At 48.4% G+C, this 24,813-nt stretch overlaps 1 protein-coding gene across 1 annotated transcript in view; it reads left to right on the forward strand.

Annotated features, from left to right (window-relative positions):
• Positions 1-24,813, forward strand: part of sptbn5 (spectrin, beta, non-erythrocytic 5) — a 39,040-nt gene that overhangs the window by 1,472 nt on the left and 12,755 nt on the right. The window contains exons 2-59 of the mRNA XM_062396899.1: positions 785-952; positions 1,178-1,294; positions 1,419-1,573; positions 1,652-1,880; positions 4,850-4,936; positions 5,010-5,117; positions 5,233-5,317; positions 5,628-5,761; positions 5,893-6,113; positions 6,641-6,779; positions 6,913-7,044; positions 7,139-7,227; positions 7,311-7,464; positions 7,652-7,855; positions 8,046-8,252; positions 8,671-8,830; positions 9,071-9,207; positions 9,387-9,596; positions 9,893-10,045; positions 10,142-10,272; positions 10,347-10,598; positions 10,961-11,036; positions 11,172-11,383; positions 11,954-12,203; positions 12,290-12,429; positions 12,706-12,805; positions 13,116-13,286; positions 13,436-13,600; positions 13,930-14,019; positions 14,159-14,295; positions 14,646-14,832; positions 14,950-15,059; positions 15,168-15,258; positions 15,469-15,585; positions 16,065-16,222; positions 16,313-16,445; positions 16,564-16,709; positions 16,865-16,979; positions 17,076-17,186; positions 17,555-17,734; positions 17,820-18,023; positions 18,104-18,253; positions 18,343-18,447; positions 18,656-18,844; positions 18,920-19,075; positions 19,535-19,726; positions 19,804-19,899; positions 20,651-20,772; positions 20,844-20,958; positions 21,038-21,151; positions 21,280-21,401; positions 21,491-21,653; positions 21,748-21,936; positions 22,196-22,273; positions 22,359-22,531; positions 23,268-23,358; positions 23,906-24,052; positions 24,568-24,705. Of these exons, the coding sequence (XP_062252883.1) occupies positions 785-952; positions 1,178-1,294; positions 1,419-1,573; positions 1,652-1,880; positions 4,850-4,936; positions 5,010-5,117; positions 5,233-5,317; positions 5,628-5,761; positions 5,893-6,113; positions 6,641-6,779; positions 6,913-7,044; positions 7,139-7,227; positions 7,311-7,464; positions 7,652-7,855; positions 8,046-8,252; positions 8,671-8,830; positions 9,071-9,207; positions 9,387-9,596; positions 9,893-10,045; positions 10,142-10,272; positions 10,347-10,598; positions 10,961-11,036; positions 11,172-11,383; positions 11,954-12,203; positions 12,290-12,429; positions 12,706-12,805; positions 13,116-13,286; positions 13,436-13,600; positions 13,930-14,019; positions 14,159-14,295; positions 14,646-14,832; positions 14,950-15,059; positions 15,168-15,258; positions 15,469-15,585; positions 16,065-16,222; positions 16,313-16,445; positions 16,564-16,709; positions 16,865-16,979; positions 17,076-17,186; positions 17,555-17,734; positions 17,820-18,023; positions 18,104-18,253; positions 18,343-18,447; positions 18,656-18,844; positions 18,920-19,075; positions 19,535-19,726; positions 19,804-19,899; positions 20,651-20,772; positions 20,844-20,958; positions 21,038-21,151; positions 21,280-21,401; positions 21,491-21,653; positions 21,748-21,936; positions 22,196-22,273; positions 22,359-22,531; positions 23,268-23,358; positions 23,906-24,052; positions 24,568-24,705 (8,505 nt within the window). The remainder of the gene's footprint in view (positions 1-784; positions 953-1,177; positions 1,295-1,418; positions 1,574-1,651; positions 1,881-4,849; positions 4,937-5,009; positions 5,118-5,232; positions 5,318-5,627; positions 5,762-5,892; positions 6,114-6,640; positions 6,780-6,912; positions 7,045-7,138; positions 7,228-7,310; positions 7,465-7,651; positions 7,856-8,045; positions 8,253-8,670; positions 8,831-9,070; positions 9,208-9,386; positions 9,597-9,892; positions 10,046-10,141; positions 10,273-10,346; positions 10,599-10,960; positions 11,037-11,171; positions 11,384-11,953; positions 12,204-12,289; positions 12,430-12,705; positions 12,806-13,115; positions 13,287-13,435; positions 13,601-13,929; positions 14,020-14,158; positions 14,296-14,645; positions 14,833-14,949; positions 15,060-15,167; positions 15,259-15,468; positions 15,586-16,064; positions 16,223-16,312; positions 16,446-16,563; positions 16,710-16,864; positions 16,980-17,075; positions 17,187-17,554; positions 17,735-17,819; positions 18,024-18,103; positions 18,254-18,342; positions 18,448-18,655; positions 18,845-18,919; positions 19,076-19,534; positions 19,727-19,803; positions 19,900-20,650; positions 20,773-20,843; positions 20,959-21,037; positions 21,152-21,279; positions 21,402-21,490; positions 21,654-21,747; positions 21,937-22,195; positions 22,274-22,358; positions 22,532-23,267; positions 23,359-23,905; positions 24,053-24,567; positions 24,706-24,813) is intronic.

Here is a 24,813-nt window from a genome sequence, read left to right on the forward strand (position 1 = left end):
GTGACAGCTCATTTTAGAGACGTCCATAACAATTCAAACTGGAATCATCTGATGAAGGACGGTCCAATGTTCAACCGTCTGTAGGAATTCATTTTCACACAAATGAAACTGCAGCCAGACAATATGTTATTTTTGATATTGTGTAATCCAGAAGCAAAATCTGCAGCCTAATCAAGAACCATGGGAAACTACAGAAACAGACTCAGTCCGACATCGAGCCAGATGGAGGAGAGGGATTTGATTAATAACCTGTGAATTCCTCTGGAACAAACACTTCAGACTCTAAGTTAGGAGCGTCCTCATGAAGATGTAGGAGGACAGGGCCCCTGACCTGAGATCAGCAGGATGTCCTGAGCCGACTGGACGGAGACGTTGTGTATCACACTTCAGGGGAAGCTGCACCCAACACTCGCATGTTGTTCTAGTGAAAGTTCACCTTTTGGCTCTGGACCTCCTGTCACTCAACTGCACACGTGTTAAATCACACATTAGAAATCTGTTCTGTTCATATCAGATCCTTCACCAGGATATTCGTATTTTAAGTTCTTTGTGCTCGATCTGCTGTGAATCTTTTAAAAAGATGTTATATGTGTGTGTTGATGTGTCGATCTCTGCTTTGTGAGCCAAACACTTATCTTCATAGAGGCTCAATGCTATATTCATTCTAATACATCACCATGCTGTTTGTTTTCATGCAAATTCATTGGACCATAATAACCGGACAGAGACGTCCTAACCTGTCCCTATTGTCCCTGTTGTCCCTGTTGTCCCTGTTGTCCTGCAGGAGCCCGTGGAGCTGACGGACGTCTACACGGAGCTGAAGGCCGGAGAACATCTGATCCGTCTGCTGGAGCTGATCTCCAGAGAGAAGCTGCCTGCGCCCAGCAGAAGAACCCTGAGGGTCCACTGCCTGGAGAACAACGGCATCGCCATCAACTTCCTCAAGACCAAGGTAACTGACCGTCTGTGGACCAGAGGAACTGACCTGTCTGTGGATCAGGGTAACTGACCTGTCTGTGGATCAGGGTAACCGACCCGTCCATGAAAACAATGTGTTTCTGCTCCAATCCTGAAAGAATGGCGGCTCCTGTTTGCAGTGGCCTGGAGACCTGTCCTCTGTTTCTTCTTCTTCTTCAGTTCCCTCCAGGGACTATGACTAAACAATGTCCTCTGTCAGATTCGGGTGGATCTGATTGGTCCAGAGAATGTGGTGGACGGGGACCGGACGCTGATCCTGGGTCTGCTGTGGATCATCATCCTCAGGTTCCAGATTGGACCCATCAACCTGGAAGAGGTAGGGTCTTCGTCCTCTCCTCTCTCCTTTCTCTATCATCTCGTTTTCTGTTCTCCCCCTCCACCCGTCCTCTATCCCTCTTCTGAATCACCATGTTTCCATCCTCTTATAACCCCCCCCCCAGGCGGGTGGTGGCAGTGTCGCTCACCGCTCGGCGAAGGAGGCTCTGCTGATCTGGTGCCAGAGGAAAACTTCTGGCTACGATGGAGTCGATGTGAAGGACTTCTCGTCCAGCTGGAGGGACGGACTGGCCTTCAACGCCCTCATCCATGCCCACCGGTAAAACCCACGTGTACAAACACAAACACACACTACACACAGACACACACTCACACTCTCTCTCTTTCCTCGCCCCAGGCCGGACCTGTTCGACTATCGGCGTCTCCGAGGCGACGACCCCGGCCCGACCCTGGAGCACGCCTTCTCATTGGCCGAGCGGCAGTTTGGGATCATGCAGCTGCTGGAGGTGGAGGACATGGTGGTCCCTCATCCAGACGAGAAGTCCATCATGACCTACGTGTCCCTGTACTACCACTACTTCTCCAAGATGAAGCAGGGACAGACCATCCAGAAGAGACTTGCTAAGGTCTGAAGCAGCACCACATGGGGGCGCCACTGATCCACTATCCTGTCACACATCATGACCTCAGACCAGCTGGAGATTCTCAGTCGTCCAGGTCATGATATATCCAAGTGCTTCCAACAGGTCAAAAGGTCAACATGTCAATAGGTCAACAGGGCTGGACCTGTTGGCAGCACTTGGCTATTGGCTGATTAATCCAACAATATTAAATCATTGAATCATTTTAGAGCTAAAAGGAACTATTTTAAAGCTTCTTGCTCCATGTGTGAACATCTTTGAAGTGTCTTGATCATATATAATGATGATGTTTACATGGATATCAATATTTTGATTAAGTTGTTATATTGAGCTTATCCAGAATAAGAGAATAAGAAAATCAACACTATTGTCTTAATCGGGTTAATTATTAAATTGTAATATTGATGCCAATGTAAACTTGGTCAGATATTTTCTGCTGTGGGAACTCAAAGTCATATCTTAAAGCTGCTCAATGGTTTTCTATAAATTCATGATTGTCTTGGCACAGACCTTGGACTGCCCCGCCCTCTGCAGGCTGCTATTGGTACTGTAGCAGCAGTCTGTGTTGAAATCTCATCCACAGACGGTTTCTCCTCTAGAGGAAGTGAAGAGGAGTCTCCTCTCTGCCCATTGGCTGGTTTGTAGCATCGTGGCGTCTCTAATCCATCAGACTCCACCGCCTGCCTGTCACGTGGATTACAGTCAGATTAGAATCAGGACTCATGGGAGCTCAGCCTCGAGCTGCAGAGCTACAGAGCTGCAGAGATACAGAGCTGCAGAGCTACAGAGCTGCAGAGCTACAGAGCTGCAGAGCTACAGAACTCACACCACAACATCCCGCTGGGTGACTAGTTAATAACAGAATCTTGAGAGGAAGTAGCTGCTGTGTTATATATTCATGTGAGAGCAGGAGAGGCTGAGGAACATCAGGGGGAACTAGAAACACATTATATTTACATTGCACAAGATGTGTTGCTCACTTTTCATGTAGCAGAGTCTTATTTAAATAGATATTTTATTCATAACAGTGGGCATGTTTCAGGTGAGCTGACAGCCTTGACCTCTCTATCCTGTGAGGTCAGTGGGCGGAGCTGCAGACACTAAGCAGATCACTCTCTCACTGAGACGCTGCTGGAGACAGGAACGTCCACAGAGACACGAGCAGGAGAGACGCTCGGATCTGGACTGTGGTCCTGGGCTGTCAGAGCTCGGTGTTCAGATCCTGTTGCTCCTGATCACACGAGGAAACAGAGCAGCCTCAGATCTCACTCTGGATCCAGAGGCCACCTGGTTTGTTGTGGTTTGTCTGTGTGGGTTTGGTCAGCGAGCAGTTTGTCTTTTCACTGAAGTGATGGAGCTTCAGTGAGGTTTCTGGTCCTACTGAGGTATTTCAATCATATTTACATTTGGAGCTTCCAGTTTTATAACCAGAGGTTTTCAGCTGTCGTGGAACTGGACTGTTCAAAGTTCCTTTTTATCTGAGCAGCATCGTGCTGGTTCACAGATGCTCTGTTGTGAATCTGAGTCTCAATTTGAACATATGTGATATTACTTGAACCATGAGGGAGGATCTCTGTCCACGTTGCCTCAGTGCTCGTAGTTCTGTGGATAATAAACTCTGCTGTATTAAAAGCATGTTTGATAGCAGATGTACCTGCACAGGAAATGTAAATTGAGATTTTAATGTTTTTAAAAGTTAAGAGGGTAGCTTGCTTCTCTCTCTGACCTCCTAATGTTCAGCTGGGATGGTTGGATTATTTGCTGTTGATGTGTATGTACCATGTATTTCGAGGTCCAGTGATTTACCTGGTGTCACGTAACGATGATTTATATCTAGAGAAGCATCTCCATCAGGTTTACAGTTTGCACCAGGTGTCTGCTGAAATCCCCAACATGGAAAGGACAGGAAATGGCCTGTGGGGTCTTTCCCAGTACATCAGGTATTCCAGGTGCAGTCTACACATCTAGAAAGGTCCTCAGCATCTGTACTGAAGCAGGACATGTGTGCAGGAACATTCCAGAAGAGGTGAAGGTTCTTAAAGAGCTTCTAATTGGAGGGACTGGGTGTAGCGGGTGTGGTTTAGGGGCAGGTGATGTTTCACAGTGAGGTCGTACCGAGAGGCGTGTCCATGTCCACCTGGGTCACGTGTTTGTGACACAGCAGGAGGGCAGGAGCCAACAGTGTTGACATGTCAGTGGGAGGAAGTCTCAGTGGTCAGTGGGTGAAGAGGGAGTACAGGAGGGAATCCTCCACCCGACCCCATCACAAGGTTTGTTCTGCGTTCAGCATCATGTCCTGTTGCTCTGTTTCAGTTTCAATACAGGAACCACAGAGTCCAGAGAACAACACTAAACAAATAGAAGGGCAATAGCAGAGAGCCTCCACTACTCTGCCTCTAAATGTCTCTGGATATATTCTTCATATAAAACCGTGTGTACATGATACAGCTACACGTGAAGCTTCTTAGCTCTGTCTGTTACGGTTCCCTCAATGAATAGTTACATGAAGAGATCTTTCATCAACATGTTCTCATTATTTCCAGAAAATTCAGATTCACGTTGAAATGTTAATGAAGACAAAATCCTGGGTCATTCATTTTAATTGATTTCACAGTTTAATCCTAATAACAAATACAACAAAGTCCTGATGACAAAACACTGCTCCGAACGCTTAAGTTTTATCCACAAGACTCAGATTTTGTACTTTTGCTCTGTTTAATTTGTATTAATCAGTGAGATGCCCTCAACATGTATGAAAGCCAACAGGGAAAAGGTTTGTTGGGTGAGAGGAGGAATCGGACATCGCAGGTTGAGGGGCTGACTTGGCCCAAATCTTAACATGTCGCACAACCCTCACAGGGACTCACACGAGAACCATGGCAGTGTAGGTACTTTGTGCTGCATCAGGTCCGTTCTGAGGAACATCTCTGAAGACTTTGCTTGTGTCTGCTCAGATTGTCGGGATGTTGATGGAGCTGGATGACATGAAGGTGCAGTACGAGAAGATGGTCTCACATCTGCTGCACTGGATCCAAACCAAGGTGACAGCCGGCCCCAGTGAAAGGAGGTGAAGCCGCTGGGTGGAGGAACTCATGGTTTCTTGTCTCACTGCAGGTGGTTCAGCTGAATGACCGTCGGTTCCCTAACTCGCTGAAGGAGATGCAGGTGCTGGTGGCGGCTTTCAAGACCTACAGGACCGTGGAGAAACCTCCGAAGTACCAGGTGAGACTCCATCATGTTCCCGTCTTCTCAGGGACAAACTAAATATGCTTTTTCTGGTCATTGTCATTTGAGTCTTGACTTCTTGGTGCTCCTGGATGTGTCCTTGTCTCTGAAGGAACGTGGGGCAATGGAGGCTCATCTCTTCAGTCTGAAGACGCAGCTGGCCGCCAACAACCAGCGGTCCTACAATCCTCCAGAGGGTAAACGGCACAGTGACTGTCTGAGCGGTGGATCTGTTATTAGCCACAGCACTGTCTGTAAATAAAGATGGTGGCTTCAGTTCATTTACCCTCCTCCTCCATGTTAGCAGATGGGACATGGACCGAACACAACAATCTAAGCACTTGTTAATTAAATGTTTGACCAGGGTGGTTTCTGGTATTTCAGGAAGTTCTTATCACACTGAGTTTTCATGATTCTCTTAAGATAAGTCATAATTAGTTGTTAGTCTGAGATTAGTCCTTTCAAAATAACACATTTTCATACTTAATATTGTGTTTGTGTGTTTAGGTAAAACACTACGTGACATCGAGAAGAGCTGGGTTCTGTTGGAGAGAGCTGAACACGAGCGAGAACGTGCCCTGCAGGGGGCGCTGCTGCGTCTGGAGAACCTGGAGCAGCTCGCCCAGAAGTTTGGGAGGAAGGTAGACGTTAAAAGATCTAACACAATGCACAGTGATCCTTTCGAAGTGGCAGATAAGATATTGGGTTCGACGATTTAAAAAGCACTAATGATGAATTCCAGAAGTCAGTCAGTGCTCTGTTTGTCCCTCAGGCGGCTCTGAGAGAGGGCTACCTGGAGGACACGGTGCGGCTCATCCGGAGGCAGGACGTCCGAGCTCTCTCCACCCTGGAGGAGGTGCAGGCCGCCGGCCGGCGTCTGGAGGCCCTCGCCACCGACGCTCTGGCCAGAGAGCCACGCTTCACTGCCCTGAGAGACATGGCCAAGACCATCGAGAGAGGAAACTACCACAGCAAGGAGCAGATCATCAGGAGGTGAGTGACCTGAGTTCCTCCATCAGGTGCAGGGCTGACGGAGGACCTGAAGGTTCCCTGGGGTGAGACTGGAGCCAGGCTTCAGTAGTATGAGAGGATGAGGAGGTGGGTTAAGTGACAGATGAGTGAGAACTGAAGAAAGAGAAATCAAATCAGGTTTCATCACGTCAACCCAAAGTTTAGCTGATCAGAGTTCAGTGGTGAAAGTAAATTAAGTTAACAGGTGATATTCAGCCCTTTGAAACGTGTGGTTTAGGATAAGAGAAGAACAATGGTCCTAAGTGTGGTTGATAAAGACCTGTGTTGGTTTTACTGGTCTGTCAAACTGGTCGTTGCTCATCACAGATACAGAAACCCTGAGGGAAACTGATGGTAAATGATCCTGGTACCTTTTCCACAGATAAAACAATTTGACCAGTGTCTCAGGGCTTCCATGTAAATCCACCTCCACCTTCACATATTTATAAATTATTTATAAATTACATCAAACAGGAAAGAACCATATGTATATATCCTTTGCTCCTAAGGGAGGAGAGCATTCGTACCCGATGGACGGACCTGTTGCAGCAGCTGCAGGAGCACAGGGGGCTGCTGGGTAATGTAGTCGAAACCCTCAGCTGCCTCCGAGACATCGAACTGGTCTCCCAGGAGTTGAAAGAACTCCAGGTGAATATGCTTTGGGTTTTAAGATTGCAGCTGGGATTTAAAATGTATGTTTCTTCTTTGTACGATCTGTAAGTAATAGAAATCCATTGTACAGCCCAGGATCAGAGTCTAGTTTCTTCTTCTTGCTCATCAGTCCCAGGCCAGTTCCTCGGACCTGGGGAAGCAGCTGACGCAGGTGGAGTCTCTCCTCCAGAAGCAGGATCTCCTAGAAGCTCAGATCTCGGCTCAGGGTGAAACCATCGCCGCCATCAGCAGCAGAGCTCTGGTACAGTACTGGTGATCTCACGCCTGCTGCTGCAGCTGGATGAAGAAGAGGACGAGCTCACCTCTCTCTCTCTCTCTCTCTCTCTCTCTTTCAGGGGAAAGTGAGTGACGGTCAGCAGATTCACAGCAGAGTGAGAGCTCTCGACTCTCAGTACAAATCTCTGGTGTCGCTCAGCAGCAACAGGTATTCTTCAGTTTCTCTTTTTATTAAAATCATATTCAGGAAGAAGATAGCTCGTGTATGGAACAACCTTCTTGTCTCCTCAGGAGGAAACAGCTGGAGGCTCAGCTGAGGTTGTTTGAGTTCTTCCATGACTGCGAGGAGCTGGAGGCCTGGCTGTGGGAGCGCTGGTTGAGACTTCAGATGGCTGGACTGGGACGAGACCTCAGCCACATCCAGCTGGCTCAACACAATCACAAGGTGAGACGCACAACTTTACAGGATTCTCTGTACCTTTTAAAAATATTTAACATTTCCTCAAGAGAACATGAGCAAAGACCTAGAAAGTGATTTCAGAGAAGTTATTCCTTCTTAGTATAAATGACTGAGTAGTGGGAATAAGATGGAACCTCTGGTCAGTTCATCACATTTTATGATAATGTCTCAGGTGCTGGAGGCGGAGCTCCAGGCCCAGGAGTCTCTGTACCAGGGAGTTCTGGGTCGAGGTCAGGATCAGATGTCCAAACAGAGCCGGGTCGACCAGCAAGCCGTGCAGAAGTGGATCAGGACTCTGAAGAGGCGGTGGAGCCTCCTGACCGACGAGGTGACGGGACGCCGCGACCGGCTGCAGGCCGCCGCTTCCATCAAACAGGTAAAAGAAGACTCTCTCACTGAGGCCTGTTCTTACTCTATACTTAACCAACATCATAATAAAAGCTATAACAACAGTTTGCACCAAAACTTCCTACAGTGTCAAGTCCCTAAAGCCTGGTTAGGTGTATTGGGAGTTATCTCCGGCCTCTGTGGGTCACGACTGATTAACAAACGTCTCTCCTGCTCAGTACTTTGCAGACGTGGAAGAGGCCAACTCGTGGTTGGGAGACAGGAAACCGCTGCTGACCAGTGGAGACCAAGGGAAGGACGAGTCGAGCACAGGGGCTCTGCTACAGCGCCACCTGCGGCTGGAGAAGGAGATGGCGGCCTACGCCTCCGAGATGAAGAGGCTGTCCCAGCAGGCGAGGAGCGCGGCTCAGCTGACAGCTCTGACTGTGAGTGACAGCTCGAATCAGAGAGTCCATGATCCCACGTGTGGCTCGGTACATCTGAGAGTTACACACAGAGTGGACTGGTTTGGTTTTTAAATGTAATGAAAGGTTCAGCCTCTTACTTTGCTGACATGTAGAAGTGTGTGTGTGGGGGGGGGGGGGGGGGAGGTTCAGTCAAACTGGATCCCACTTCTTTACAGTTCAGCTCACTCACCTTCAGACGACCCTGTAACACGTTCAAATAGATTCATGGAAAATAAAAAGTTCACAACAGAAATGAAGCAGAGAGAAAAGTCAGAGCTTCAACCACCTGACAGGAGAGAGTGTGTGAAGAGACCACATCAAGTTGTGTGTTTCTTGTGTTACTGTACTTCACGTTTCACCTCTACACATGTTCCCTGTGCTCACACCCTCCCTGTAGGCGGAGCCTCAGCAGAGTAAGATGATGGAATACAGTGAGTCATCTGAAGAGGAGGAGGAGCCAGGAGCCGCTGCCTCATCACCGAGCCTGAAGGGGGGGAGGAGCCACACCCTGCAGAGTGAGGAGAGCAAGGCCAAGGTCCGCTACAGATACAGCAGAGGTACGGCAGGGCGGACATCTTGGTTTGGTCATTTCATATCAACACAAATGATCTGGACAGGACACGTCTGTTATAACTGTTACAAGGCGCGAGGGACATGTGATCCACAGTTAACTGGAGGTGTCTCTGTCCACGTGGTTCTCCACTGGTCAGAGACTCATTCCACATTTCAAGTAGAACAGGTTCTGACCCGTTGGAGACTCTTGTTTGTAACATCTATTAACCTGGTGTTCCATCCAGGCCAGGTTCCATGGGATCGTAATGAGGTTGTAGTCGTGGTCAGCAATGAGCCGGATGGAGACCGAGTTCTAGCCAGAGACAGCAGAGGAAACCAGCAGCTCATCCCCAGGACCTACCTCAGCCTGCTGTCAGCCACAGTAGGACCAGATCCTCAATCATCTAATCACTGCACCAACAACCAGCTTCTCTTGATACATCTAATTATCACTCACTGTGAATTAGTCCTTTATAAAGCCACAGAGAGATTACTACCCACCAAAACCTTTCCATGTTGACCCTGACTCCGACATGTCATTAACAACGTCCTCCTGCTCAGGCTCCACCCACCACGCCCGTCGGCACCAGTGGCGTCGCAGTGAGCACGGGCACGAAGGCGAGTCGCCCCAGAAGAAGCCGCTCCAATCGTCGGACCACGACGGAGATCCAGACCTCATGGCTTCCAGACCCACAGTACCAGAGAGACACCGTGGACAGCACACAGACTCGACTGGACGAGGACTACAAGTCCCTCTACAGCCTGCTCAAGGTGAGAGAGGGACAGCAGGGACATGGAGGCCGATACTCATGAAGTTCTCTGCTGCTCGCTGGCACGACCCTGAACCACCTGGACCAGGTTCATCACGTCCTGCAGTTACCTCTCTAGGCTGCAGAGGCCGCTGTTGCCTCAGCCTGAAGCAGTGGAATAGAGAGGAAGGCTTGAGAGTTTCCAAACTCACTCATGTTTTAGTATTTCATCTTGGTGATGCTAACACACAGATATTCTTCTGCGTATGTCAGCAATATTTAAGAGGCGAACAAAGACTGTGATGTTTTGCGTTTCAGGCGAAGACGAGAAGTCTGGAGGAGACGCTGCGTCTGCATCGATTCCACAACAGCTGCCAGGAGTTTGAGTCGTGGATGGAGGACAAGGAGAACATCCTGAACACCTTCAGCACCGACTCGGACAACCTGGGAGTCGTGCAGGCCAAATATGAGGTTTCCAGCAGGATGCATGAACAAAATCACAAGTAGATTCTTTACTTGGCTCCAAACAGAGATTTTTCCGATGTTGACGTTGACTTCTGGTTTTAGAACTTCCTGACTGAGTTGATGAGTGGGCGTGGCCAGTTGGATGACATAATCAGAATGTCAGAGGAGCTGGTGAAGAGTGGACACAGTAAACAGAGAGAGATCCAGGCCAGGCAGAGGAACGTTTCCAACAGGTTGGAAACAGTGGAACACCATCTCCCTCAGTCATCACAGGGACTCAATGAACTGAGTGTGTTCTTGCCCTCAGGTGGGATCGGATCCAACAGCTGAAGGATGAGAAGGGACACGAGCTGCTGAGTACGGCAGATGTCCAGTCCTTTCTGCAGAGCTGTGATGAGGCTAAAGCTCTGCTGCAGGATCAGCTGACCCGGCTGGACGTGGTGGACGTGGGCTGCAGCTCCTTCACGCTGTCGGCCGAGGAGAAGAACCAGGCTCAGGCCCTCAGAGACATCCAGACCCTGGAGAGCAAGATCTCCTACCTGAAGAGCGTGGCAAAGATGTACGTGTCTGACACCACGGGAGGACTCCTCCTGAAAAACAAGAGGAATATGTGTTGTGTTGTAAGAGGAGAGGGTTGTGAAGAATTCAAAATCAACACTGTAAACATTTGATTAGAAACAAGACTTCCTTTGTGGAACCTTTGTAGTTCTAGACTTGTTAGTTTAAGAGATAATTAAGTCCAATCCATTTTTAATAATCCCTACATTCTAGATTTCTGTTTGTTGTGTTTGTAATGGTGACGACCTCTGTAAATTCTAAAACAGATTTTATTGAGTTTTCGACTTTAATGGTGATTTTCCTGATTCCCAGCTGAGATGAGCAGTGAACGGGGTCTCATAGTGTTAACTTCCTGGTCCACAGGAAGCAGGACTGCAGTCCAGCGGAGAGCGCAGCCATCATGGAGGAGGTTCGGCGTCTGGAGGCTCTGCTCAAACAGGTGAGAGATCAAACTGAGTTATTAATGAGGTCATGAAGGTTAACAAGTTGCAAAGTGTGTAACTCTGCTGAAGGAAGTGAAAACCCAGGTGTCAACAGTCCAGTCTGGAATCACATCAGCTCTGTTGATTCTCAGGTGAAGCATCAGGCTGCAGACAGACAGCGCCACCTAGAGGAGGCCCGCAGGCTGCAGGGCTTCCAGCAGCAGGCCAAGGAGCTGCAGCGCTGGGCTGGCTCCGTGCAGGAGCGCCTCCTGCAGGAGGAGGTGGCTGCTGACGTGGCCTCGGCCGTCGCTCTGCTGGAACAAAACCGGGAGCTGCAGCTGGAGATGGAGGAGCAGAGGAGCAGGTAAAGAGGAGGAGTCAGGACGCCCCGCCAAAATAATACAGCACGGGTTATTACTGCCTGAACGGATTTCTGTATTTCAGTCTCTAATGAATCTGTTATATCTCAAAAATATACATCAGGCAAAATATGGAAGTCTGCAGATGCCAACATCTAATAGAAAGTTCAAACGTAATCTTTCAGAAATAAAATGTTCTCTGACAAATATTGTTCTGTTTATCATTAGAGAAATACTTTTCTTTACTTTGTTTGAAATGCCAAGACACAAATTAATATCTACTTTCAAAATTCCTGTTTGTGATTTCATGTTGATTTTTCGGCTCTGTACACTAACAAGCTTTTTTCATTTAGGAAACAGGAAACTGCTTTCGAATGCATAATCACCATTTCATTCTGTGCACACATTGAAATGGTTTTTATTTTATTTTATTATTTTATTTCATTATTGGCATCCAAAGAATTCCATGGGATGAAGCTGACCAGTCTGAGTCCATTATGATATCATTTTAAAGTATTAACAGTTTGAATTATGAATTGTTTGATTGAGCTTCTCCTCCTGTTGGTTCGTCTCAGGCTGATGGAGACGGAGAAGTTGGGGAGATCTCTTCTGCAGAGCTCTTCAATGAGGAACACGAGTAGTGTTGACATCCAGCAAACCCTGGACAGTCTCGCTGCTGATTGGTCCAAACTGGACAGGTTGTGGACCAGTAGGAACGAGCTCTTGAAGCAGGGGGTGGAGTTCCAGAGGCTGACCCGGGAGGGAGACCGGATTGAGGCGGCGTTGTCCGGGCATGAAGCCCGGCTCAGGGTCAAAGACGTCGGGGTGAGGAGGCGTCACTCTGATCTGTTTCATGGTTCCTCCACCCTGACAGTGTAACATCCTAAGTGTCTCTGTGGTTCTTGATGCAGGACTCGGTGGACAGTGTCCACAGCCTGCTGGGCCGACAGGAGGAGATGGAAGGTCTCCTGAAGGCTTTGGACCAACGCATTGATCATTTCAGTGAGCGCAGCCTGGAGCTCATCACCCGAGGACACTATGCTGCTGAACAGTAAGAGACAGGAAGGTCAACATCTGGACATGTGGACGTTTGACCCTTGGTTCAATAGGAGCACTAAATAATAACACTATTCTCAAGGTCCAGATCAAACTCTTTACACCAGATACTCTCCTGTATGCAATCAGCAGGTTTACCTTCCATCAGAGCTTCAGAGTATCTGAAGAACACATGTTACACGTGATGAATTATGATGTTCAACAAACATCATAATAACTGATGAAGTGTGTCATGTTATTCTGTTTGAAACATACTGAGTTGACGTTGCAGCATCAAGGAGAGGAGCAGGAGCATCCAACGGGCCAACAGGAGGCTGAAGGACGGCAGCAGGCAGAGGAGGAGTCTGCTGCTGGCCTCCAACAAGTACCAGGTATTATTATAACATCAAATACTTAATCAGTATTCAGTCTTCGTAAAGATCTTGCTGTTGTTTCCTCATCACCCACAGGTTAAATCCCCCCATTATCTAATTCATGCATTATAGTTACACTTTATTTTGCTGGTCAAATATTTCCCAACACATTTCCTGCAAACACTTATCATAATTATTTTAAAGATTTGCTGCAAATTATAAATATAATTAATTAAATCATAACAAGTTCATCTCTTGTATCTCTCAGTGAAGTAAAAGCAGCTGCCTCTCAAGTGTCCCTGTTTCTAGCTTTTCTTCTGTGTCTCAGGAGTTCCAGAGGGACGCTGACGAGCTGCTGCTCTGGATGGAGGAGAAGTTCAAGGTGGCGGAGGACGAGTCGTACCGCGACCCCACCAACGTCCTCCGGAAGCTGAAGAGACACGAGGCCGCAGAGAAGGAGGTGCAAGCTCATCAGGGACGGCTGGACAAACTGGTTCAGGTGAGTAAACTCTGATTCTCCAGGAAAACCACATGATGACAGTTTATCTATTTCCTGTGGAAACAGCTGTGAACAGCAAAACGACAATAACTTTACTGACCTGCAACTTGTCTTACACATCTTACACACGTGTGTGTCTCTGTGTTCAGCTGGGAGAGGAGATGCTTGCTGAAGAGCACTACAACAGTCAGAGCATCAGCAGAAAGACGACTCAGCTTAGCAGCCGCTGGAGGAGACTACAGGACAAGATGGAGGACAGAGGAGACAAACTGAGACAGGCAGGACAGCAGGAGCAGCTGATGGAGCTGCTTCAGGTAAACAACTGACTCACACACAATCTAAAGACCGGACCAGTTAGTGCACTGAGGGAACTCTCCGGACAGTGAACACATCAGTTAGTAGATTAACTAACTGGTCACCACTCTGAACCCACTAATGACTAGTTACTTATTCTAATTAACCAACCTATTGACTGGGTCCATGACCAAGTGGCTCTTTAGTGAGCAGATTTATTCTTTAGCGAACTCAAGAAACTGCTTGTGACTTTCAACAGCTGTTTTCAAACCAGTCATGCATTGAGAGATGTGTGATCTTCAAGTTAATGTTGATTGGTCTCTGTGTGTCCCCCCCCCCCCCCCCCCAGGATGCCAAACTGAAGATAGAAGCCATCCAGTGGATGCTGAACAATGCTGCCACAGGTCACGACCTGCGCTCCAGTCGACAGCTGCTGAAGGTCAGGACACTAGGAGAACACCTGTCCCTTACTTTTAACATTTGATTTGTTACATATTTGTGTAGTGACAAGTGTTTTCCTCAAACCACAAAAGGTGTGCAATAACTCAAGTTAGTCCCTGCTGTGTTTTTGTGTGAAGGAGCATCAGCAGCTGGAGCAGGAGGCCAAGGAGCTGGCAGACAAGATCAACTCCATCGTCAGTCGAGCCAAACATCTGGCCACCAAACACTTTGACTCTCACAGGATCCTCCAGGAGACCGACACCTACCTCACTCTGTAAGTTCTGCTGGGCTCCAGAGAAAAGCTCTGCTGCCCCTCGTGATGCCACAGCCCAACAAGGCTCAGATCAGCTCCACCTGGTTTCTCCTGTGTTTCACAAGCCAAGTCAGATGTGGTCTTCAGGACCAAGTTCATCTAAAGCAACACCTTCTTAGCTTTACAAGCTAAGGTAGCTCAGTCAGTAATAAAGTTAGTATTCATGTCAAACCAGCCACTAAACAGTGGATGAGAAGAGGAACATGTTGAACATAAAAACAAGACGACATTAAGTTGAAGCAGGACACAGCTGACTGTAAACGTAGGAACCTGAAGGAGACCATGTTGATCTAACGAGCTCGTTGCTGCAGGTTCAAATCTCTCCAGAAGCCTCTGGACCGGCGCCGAGCGCAGCTGGAGGCTTCGGTGCTGCTGTTCGGGTTCTATCACGATGTGGATCTGGAGCTCAGCTGGATCTCTGAACACCTTCCTGCCTCCGGCTCCACAGGATACGACAGGTCTCTGGCTGGAGCCGTCAGCCTCATGCAGAAACACAAGGTACCGAAGCTCGAACCAAACTGACGGCTGCTGTGTGACATGGAGCAACTTCTAGATGTCACCATTGATTAACAGATACAAACCTGCTGTTGTTCAAGCCTGTGTGTTTTTATCCAGGAGCTACAGGCTGAAGTGAACGCTCATCAGAAACACCTGAACCAGGTCCTGGAGAAAGGCCGGGGTCTGGCCAAAACCAGCAAATCAGCCGGAGAGGAGGTGCTCCAGAGGTGCTGGTCTTTGGTCCTATAACGTCCCCCTGGAAGGAGCAGTGAAAGATCCAGTTTGAATCCTGTGTGAGGACGTCTGCTTCATATGGGTCTCCTCTGTTGTTGCAGGTGCTGCCACCTGAGTGCTGAGTGGGAGGAGCTAGAGGAGGCCTGCAGCAGACGAGCAGCTCACCTGAGCAAAGCTGTCTCCAGAGAACAGGTGAGACAGTCCAGATGCTTTCAGACATGGACTCTGGAAAATCATCTACATGCAGAATCGAGCTGAGACGATATCGGACACTTTCCTCCTGTATTCTCTGAACTGTCATTCATATCATATTCATGAATGAAAGGGATTGACTCTGTCTGAATATGATCTGAATATGATCTGAATATGATCTGAATATGATCTGAATATGATCTGTCTCAGCTGCTGTTTGACTGCTCCGAGCTGGAGTCCCGGCTCACCGAGTCAATCAACCTGGTGAAGACCGAGGACTACGGCAAAGACCAGCTGGCCACACGGAGCCTCCTCACCAAACATCAGGTAGAGCACCAGGAGGTCTGAGCTCAACAGGAGATCTCAGCTGGTTCCCAGTGAACTCGGTGGAAGGATGAGACCTGGGCCAGGAAATAACTCTTTAAATCTGGATCTGGATCTGGATCAGGATCTGGATCAGGGGCAGATCCAGGAACTGAATCTGTGTTCCACTGATTTATCAGAGAAGAATTAATGGATCTTGATGTGATGAAAACTTATAAGACTGATATTTATGAGTGTGTGTAATGTCTGTTAAGCCTGTGTCCTCTACTGACAGTTTCCTTTGTTTTTCAGTTGAATCTGTGATCAATGTTTTCTGACATGCACATACGTGTGCTGACCCGAGCATTTGATCCCCTGTTGTCATTTTGAGATCATCTTTCTGTATATACATTATTAATATGATGTGGTGATTGTGAAAAAGGTGGAATCTTCACGCACATGTGACGTATGAATCTTTGAACCGTAGCCTGGTCTTTCTGCAGGTGTTGGAGGGCCAGCTGGAGGTGCTGGAGGTGGAGGTGGAGGAGCTGGGGGACCAGGTGGAGCAGGCAGTTCAGAACCAGAGTCTGGAGGAGCTCCGCAGACCCTACAGCCACCTGAGCAGCCTGAACCAGCAGCTGCAGCACCAGGCGGCTCTCAGGTGAAGCAGGATCATCTGAATGACTGGAGGTTGTTCTTCAAGGATCTGTCCGTGCACCGAAGGTCTTACTGTCCTTGTGTCTCCTGTCAGGGGTCAGAGGTTAAAGGAAGTCCTCCAGCTCCATGAGTTCAGACAAGAATCTTCTGATCTGGAGGAATGGATGAACCAGCAGAGACAGACGGCTGAGTCTCAGGACCTGGGCAAAGACTATCAGCATGTTCAGGTCTCTTTAACAGGCCCCTGAAGTAGAGACCCATCAATCAGGATGATATTCTGACTGGTTCTGTTTGTAGATATTATTATGTGCATTAAGCACAGTGGTTTTGCTCCCAATGTTCCAGTTGCTTCGTGGGAAGTTTGACGGCTTCCTGAAGCAGCTGGAGGTCGGGGGGGAGCGACTGCAGAGCTGCAGCGATTCAGCCGCTCGGCTCATCCAGAGCAAACATCCACAGAGCGCTGACCTCAGAGAAGCTCTGCGGCAGCTCAGGTACAGTGGTTACTGCTGGTCATCACACTCTAATGCAGAAAGCTGAAAGTGCACATTAACAAGTCTGCAAAGGATGATATTCAACACAGATAACAGATGTGTCAGTATATTGTGACTCGTTATAGAGTTTTCATCCTGACATTGTTGATTTGCAGTGCATGCTGGGAGGATCTGAAGGCTGTGGCCAGAGGGCGTCAGGATGAGCTGCAGAGAGCTGAGGGATGTCATCGCTTCTACCAGGACCTGACTGACGCCCTGATGCTCATCCAGGTATCTGAGCCCATCAGGAGGCTTCAGAGTCTCTGTGTCTGATACTCAACTGAGTGTGAAAGAACGTTTGTCTGCTTTCTCTGTCTCCCTCTGAAGGAACGACAGAAAAGCATCCCTGACGATGTGGCAAAGGATTTCCAAGGAGTGATGTCACAGCTGAGGAAACACGAGGCTCTGCTGCACGAGTTGGCCGCCACAGAGCAACAGGTCGGAGCCCAGAGGTTCAATCTGTAGGATTTATCAAGGAGCTGGTTTGATGGAACCAGAGCAGCTGGTCTGTCACAGCCAATAAAACCAACACTGACGGGAAACTGTTCACTCTCCTGCTAACAGCTACCGCTAACTTTAAAACAACAAAACTTTATTAAACTTTGTTCTGTCAGAATTTATGTTGGGTTTTTATTTGAAGTTGGTTTTGCAGTAGTCATTTTTAAACACTACAAAACTTCAACTTTACATCATATTTATAAATTCGACACAAACTTTGCAACAATCCTGATTACAAACCTCAAAGTGATCACAGACGTGTTGGGACAAAATAAAAGCAACACCTGATCAAATGATGATGTTTACAGCTGCAGGAGCAGCTGGATGCTGTGGACACCGTCCTGGACCTGTGCACGCCTCAGTTGAAGCTCCGCCTACAGAGCGTGCAGCAGGAAGTGGTTGAGCGGTGGGAGGAGTTAAGACTTAACACCGAGCAGAGGGAGGAGGAACTGAAAGTAGCGTGTCAGCGATACCTGTTCCTCAACACGGTGAGGACCAACTGAATGAAAAGGGGACGAAGGACGTCTTCTGCTGATAGGTCAGGTGTCACATCTGCTTCTTTGTGACCTTCAGGCGCAGGACTACCTCCTGTGGTGCAGCCAGCTGATTGGTGCGATGGCCGCCGAGGAGAGCATCAGCGATGTGGCCACTGCCGACCTCCAGCTCGCTCAGCACCAGCAGCTGTGGGCCGAGAGGGAGGCCAGACAGGAGACCTACCAGCAGACCCTGGACATGGGAGAAGAGCTGCTGACACAGGACCGCAGCGACAGGAAGGAGGTATGGACGACTGCTTCAGGTGAACTCTGAGCTTCTGGATCTGGTGTCACAGCTGTTTGTTTGTCCTTGTGCTGACTCAGGTGTTGGAGAAGCTCGATGCTGTGCAGGCAGAGCGAGATAAACTGGAGGATCAGTGGAACAAGAAGAAGATCTGGTTGGAAAGTGTTTACCTGGAGCAGGTCTTCTACAGAGACCTGGACAGCATGGACAAGACGTCCAGCTCTCAGGAGGTGCGTTCATCTCTGTTAGTTCTGCAGGAGAAAGCTGTGGGAGGTGATGGTATCTAGTTCCTGGTCACTCCTCTGTTGTCTCTGTGCAGATCCTGTTGCAGAACAGCACTCTGGGAAACACGGTGGATGAGACGGAGGGTTTGATGAAACGTCATGAAGCCTTTGAGAAGCTGCTGGGGTCTCAGGAGGACAAGGTCCGCCCTGCTTCTGTGTGTCACCTCAGTGTGCTGTTGTTGATGCTGCTTGTCTGAGATCTAGACTTTAATCCAGTTTCATCATCATCTGGTTGCTCCGAGGACACAATGGGCATCCGAGCTAGATTTAGGCTGATGTACTGTCCCTTTACCCTGAGGGAAATATGCTGTTACCTCGTTCAAGTCCTCCCTCCCTCTGTTGCTCCAGCTGTTCTCGCTGAAGGAGCTGGCTGAGCTGCTGAAGAAGCAGCTGAGCAGAGAGAAGAGTGGGCGGGTCCAAACCAAACTCCGAGCCCTCCTCCAGAGACGGGATAGGATCAAGGAGCTGTCCATCAAACGCAGGGAGGAGCTGGAGCTTTCCAGGATGCTGTGTATCTACAGCCGAGATGCTGCAGAGGTACTTCAGGACAAACGTCTGTCCAGCTGTGTCTCGATTGTATAGATGTACAACATGTTTGTGTCCATCTGCCAGGCCGAGGAGTGGGTGTCTGAGCGGATGCAGAAGATGGCGGAGGACGGTAAAGCCGACATGACCAATCTGAAGACCAAGATGAAGCTCCTCCAGAAGCATCAGGTGTTTGAGGCTGAGATCCTGGCACACAGCAAGATCATCAGCTCCGTGCTGCTGGTAGGACACATGAGATCATGAGAACCCATGAGATCCAAACTAATAGAAACGAGCTTGATACAGTAACAGAGGGAGGCCTCTGTCCATGCTATGCTGGCCTCTAGTGGATGTATTGGTAATAACATCCATTCAGTCCTTAACCTAATGCTGATGTAAGGACACATGGGAGTTTTGGGGCAGTGACGGTTATTGAAACAGACAAATCTATAAATAATCCTCGAGATGTGATGTTAACCTTATGAGATAAAAGCATCTCAGTGGATTGAAATGAGGAACTGGAAACATTTAGAGGAAACAACCATGATGGACTTTTAGCCCAAAGGGATCCACCCAGCAGTAGATCTTCTTCTTCTTTGTTTGGTGTATGGCGAGAGGTAACCAACATCTAGGTGTGTTACCACCACAGAATAGACCTCTATTCTCCTGGAATGTGCAGACTGTCTTGTTCTGTGCCACCAGGCCGGGGAGGAGCTGGTCTCCCTTCATCGCTCAAGGGCCAAGGAGGTGAAGAGGAGTGCAGCCGCCCTGCAGCTCCACTGGGAGGACCTGAAGAAGGCCATGGCCAACAGAGGGAAAGCTCTGGAAGATAAGAGAGACTTCCTCGAGTTCCTGCAGAAGGTTGAAGAGGTGGAGGCCTGGATCAGACAGAAGGTAGAAGGGGGTTGAAGGTGGTGGAGGACTGGGAATCTGTCGGTTTCCAGTGTGTGACGTGTGGTCTCTGACTTCAGGAGGTGATGGTTAATGTGGGAGATGTTGGGAAGGATTACGAACACGGGCTTCAACTGCTGAAGAGACTGGGAGAGTTCAGAGGAGGCAGAGAGGGGGTGAGTAACTGATACTGTCAGTGAGTAACTGATACTGACAGTGAGTAACTGATACTGTCAGTGAGTAACTGATACTGACCGTGAGTAACTGATACTGACCGTGAGTAACTGATACTGACCGTGAGTAACTGATACTGACCGTGAGTAACTGATACTGACAGTGAGTAACTGATACTGACAGTGAGTAACTGATACTGACAGTGAGTAACTGACAGTGAGTAACTGATACTGACAGTGAGTAACTGATACTGACAGTGAGTAACTGACACTGACAGTGAGTAACTGACACTGACACTGAGTAACTGATACTGACACTGAGTAACTGACAGTGAGTAACTGACAGTGAGTAACAGATACTGACAGTGAGTAACTGATGCTGACAGTGAGTAACTGATACTGACACTGAGTAACTGAGTATTTTCCATCTGGGAGCAGGAGTATAACTCACAGGTTTTATTGATTATCTGGACGAGTTCATAAAGTCTGACTTCAGGTGCATATGACTGATTTGAGAAAATATAACACAACCCCTAAAAAATTACAGTATCAGTCTTCCAGACATTTAAATCAGCTTGAAGTTATTATTGTTGGTATAAAGTTTAACAACAGATCTTCTGTATAACATTTCTCATGTTTCTCCGGTGAATGGAAGCGATGTCCTTCATGTGTTCACTGTGAGGCTCGGTGGAGAGATGTTCCTCAGTGGTGATGTGTTCTAACTGAGGAGATGTCGGTGTAATTGAATCTGTAGGAATCAACGGTGGACGACGCCCACATCACAGCCATCGACCGCCTGGCAGCCCGACTGGAGAAGAGGCAGAGCGCCGAGGAGCTGGTGACCGTCAGACAGCGGAGACAGCAGCTCAACGACCGGTAACTCACATTCACTCACACCTCTGTGGCTTTTCCTCTGAGCTTTGGACTAAACGTCTTGTCTTAATGAGGTGGAGCAAGTTTCACGGAGATCTCAGCACTTACAAGCGGAAGCTGGAGGGGGCGCTGGTGATCCACGCCCTCATCAGAGAACTGGAGGAGGTCAGGGACCGAGCCAATGAGAAGGTCGGTCATCGGTCCACCTACACCTCAGATGACACACTGAGACGTTCTGCTTGGCATTAACTGGATTTGTTGTGTGTAGATGCTGCTGCTGCACGGTCAGGACTTTGGTTTGGATGTGGAGAGCGTCGAGAACCTGATCAAACGTCATGAGAAAACCGAGAGAGAGGCAGGGGTCATCCAGGAGAGGTCAAAGGTGAGATGAGAGCGGTGGGAGAGGGGGTTCCAAATCAGTTAGACCTTCACCATGAATCACACAACACTTTTAAGACTTTTGTTGAGACCAAGAGTTCACAGTGACCTTCCTCTCTCTCATCTCAACAGGCTCTGGAGAAGGACACGTCCCATCACCTGAAGGCTCCGTCAGCGATGAGCGACCATCTGAGGAGCAAACAGAAGGAGGTGCAGAAGGCTCTGAAGACTCTGGAGAAAGAAGTCAAACACTGGTGAGGAGGACAGATTTGTAAAACGGGCAGGAGAAATGGTTTAGTTACTAAGGTTTGATGAAGCTTCTAACATGCGCCTGATTGTTCAGGAAGGACAAGCTGCAGGAAGCTCACCAGCTGCAGCTGTTCAAAGCCAACCAGCGCCTCCTGCTGGAGTGGAGCATCAAGCAGAGCAAGGAGATGGCAGAGAAAGGTCTCCCCAAGACCAGAGCCGAGGCCGATCGGCTCATCGTGGAGCACCAAGACTGGAAGGTGAGCCCCCCCCCCCCCCCCCTATGTAATCAGTCTTTACATGATTATCACAGTTGATCAGATTCAACTATAAACCGTGTCTATGTATCTCCAGACAGAGATAAACGCCCGTGCCGACCGGATCGCCTCTGTACGGGACTTCGGTCTGGGTCTGATCCGGTCTGGCCACGGATCACAAGCTGAGCTCCAGAAGAACCTGAACCAGCTGGAGGAAGCCAGAGCTGGTCTGGACGCAGCCTGGCTGAGGCGGAGCACGACGCTGGAGCAGGCTCGGACCCTCAAGGTGATGACTGGGTCCACTGGTTGTTCTTTAGAACTCAAAACCATTTTCCTTTATGGTTTCAAGTCTTCTTCAATACAACATGATATTCATGATAGACCATTTGGGGCATGGAGAGCACAGTGTGATTGACAGCTAGTACCCTCCAATGGCTGCAGCCGGTGTAGGTGCAGTTTCCTCGAGCTCAGAATAAACTACAACTGATCAAATGTATTTACAACAGTAGTATTGATTGTTGACCACCATGGTGTCCGTCCTGCAGGTCTTCCTGTCCTCTGTGGAACAGTGTGAGAGTTGGCTCAGCAGTAAGGAAACCTTCTTGTCCAATCAGAACCTCGGGGTAAAGATTCTTTTATATTTTAAACCTGTCCAGTTTGGGGAAAGTCACCTGGTCGTCACCGTGTTGACCTTCTCTGTTTGTCCAGGGCTCGGTGGTGGAGGTGGAGACGCTGCAGAGGAACCACACTCAGTTTGAGGAGGCTCTGGAGGCTCAGGTGGACCAGTTGGACCAGGTGGAGAAACTGGCCCAGAACATGATTCAAGAGAAGCACTACGACTCCGACAACATCAGAGCCAAGAGCAAAGCACTGGCTGTCAGGTGAGATCCACACGGAGACAGAGGCTTTGAGCCGACAGGTTCAGAAACACAGAGTCTTCAACCTGCTGATGAAACTTATTATTAAAGTTGAGCTGTTCCAAGAAGTTTCAAGATGTTTCCAACAATCTGTTATATTCTGTCATGTTGTTTATCATGATTCATACGTATCATGTTGTGTCATAGATACATTTACTGCTGGCACCTGTCTGTCTGTCTGATCACCTGTCTGTCTGTCTGACCACCTGTCTGTCTGTCTGTCTGTCTGTCTGTCTGTCTGTCTGTCTGACCACCTGTCTGTCTGTCTGTCTGTCTGTCTGTCTGTCTGTCTGTCTGTCTGTCTGTCTGTCTGATCACCTGTCTGTCTGTCTGTCTGTCTGTCTGTCTGTCTGATCACCTGTCTGACAACCTGTCTGTCTGTCTGTCTGTCTGTCTGTCTGTCTGTCTGTCTGTCTGTCTGTCTGTCTGTCTGTCTGTCTGTCTGTCTGTCTGTCTGTCTGCCTGTCTGTCTGTCTGTCTGTCTGTCTGATCACCTGTCTGTCTGTCTGTCTGTCTGTCTGTCTGTCTGTCTGTCTGATCACCTGTCTGACAACCTGTCTGTCTGTCTGTCTGTCTGTCTGTCTGTCTGTCTGTCTGTCTGTCTGTCTGTCTGTCTGTCTGTCTGACCACCTGTCTGTCTGCTCACCTGTCTGTCTGTCTGTCTGTCTGATCACCTGTCTGTCTGTCTGTCTGTCTGTAGGCGGAGTCAGTTGCAGCAGCAGAGCAGATCTCGTCTCAAAGCTCTGGATCGATCACTGCAGCTGCAGCTGTTTTTATCCAGCAGCTACCAGGTAACTGTAATCTACTGTAATATGATGTAATCCACTGGTATGTCATCTGCTCTACTATAAAGTGACTGGAATATACTCTAATCTAATGTAATCTGTTATCTACAGTAAAGTACTGTACGTCACTGAAATCTACTGTATTATACTCTATCTACTGTAATCTGTTATCTACAGTAAAGTACTGTACTGAAATCTACTGTATTATACTCTATCTACTGTAATCTGTTATCTACAGTAAAGTACTGTACTGAAATCTACTGTATTATACTCTAATCTACTGTAATCTGTTATCTACAGTAAAGTACTGTACATTACTGAAATCTACTGTATTATACTCTAATCTACTGTAATCTGTTATCTACAGTAAAGTACTGTACTGAAATCTACTGTATTATACTCTATCTACTGTAATCTGTTGTAACCGACTGGACTTGGCGGCGCCCAGTTGTTGTCATGCTCTACTAGAGTCTCTTGTACTTCAGTCGTCTGTCTTCAACTCTACTACAACTACTATGTGTGTATTCAATAAGTGTATGTGTGTGTTTTCCAGGTGTGTGTGTGGCTGAACGAGCGTAACGCTGTGGCCTCAGATGAGAGCTGGAGGGAACCGACCAACCTTCAGGCCAAACTGCTGAAGCATCAGAGCTTCGAGGCCGAGATCCTCGGGAACCGCTACAGAGTGGAAACACTCACCAAGGTGTGTGTGTGTGTGTGTGTGTGTGTGTGTGTGTGTGTGTGTGTGTGTGTGTGTGTGTGTGTGTGTGTGTGTGTGTGTGTGTGTGTGTGTGTGTGTGTGTGTGTGTCTGTGTGTGTGTGTGTGTGTGTGTGTGTGTGTGTGTGTGTGTGTCTGTGTCTGTGTCTGTGTCTGTGTGTGTGTGTGTGTGGGCGTGTTCAATACTGAACAAGAACTGGAGTTGTGGTGTTGCGGCCCCTCCCATACATGTGCTTGACCAATCACAAGTCAGTCTGAGCTCGTTTTTATATCATCTTATAAATAATTAAAACCAAACTTATGACAAACACGAACACTTGAGCAAACGTCAGTGTGATAAGAACGACCTGAAGTTGTTTGTGTTGTTCGGTCTGTGTTCGGTCTGTGTCCCGTCTGCCAACATGGAGGAGGAGGGATTAGTGATCAATAACCTTGTGGCTTCACTTTACGCAGCTGTCGCGTCGTCCATGTTCCTGTAGTTTGTTGATTTGTTCCTGCAGGAAGGAGAGAAGCTGCTGACAGACTCCAGGTCAGCTGAAGTGAAGGTTGGGCCTCGACTCAGAGAGCTGACGGACGGCTGGGACGCCCTGATCCACAACTGCAAGGAGAAGAAGACCAGACTGCAGGAGGCCTACCAGGTACACACACACACACACACACACACACTGATGATATACTGTGTAAACATCCACGTGAAGACTTCAGGACCCAGTTTCCACTGGAGTGAAACCAGTGGAGCTTGTGTG

The sequence above is a fragment of the Platichthys flesus genome, chromosome 10 (genome assembly GCF_949316205.1).
Source record: "Platichthys flesus chromosome 10, fPlaFle2.1, whole genome shotgun sequence".
NCBI lineage: Eukaryota > Metazoa > Chordata > Actinopteri > Pleuronectiformes > Pleuronectidae > Platichthys > Platichthys flesus.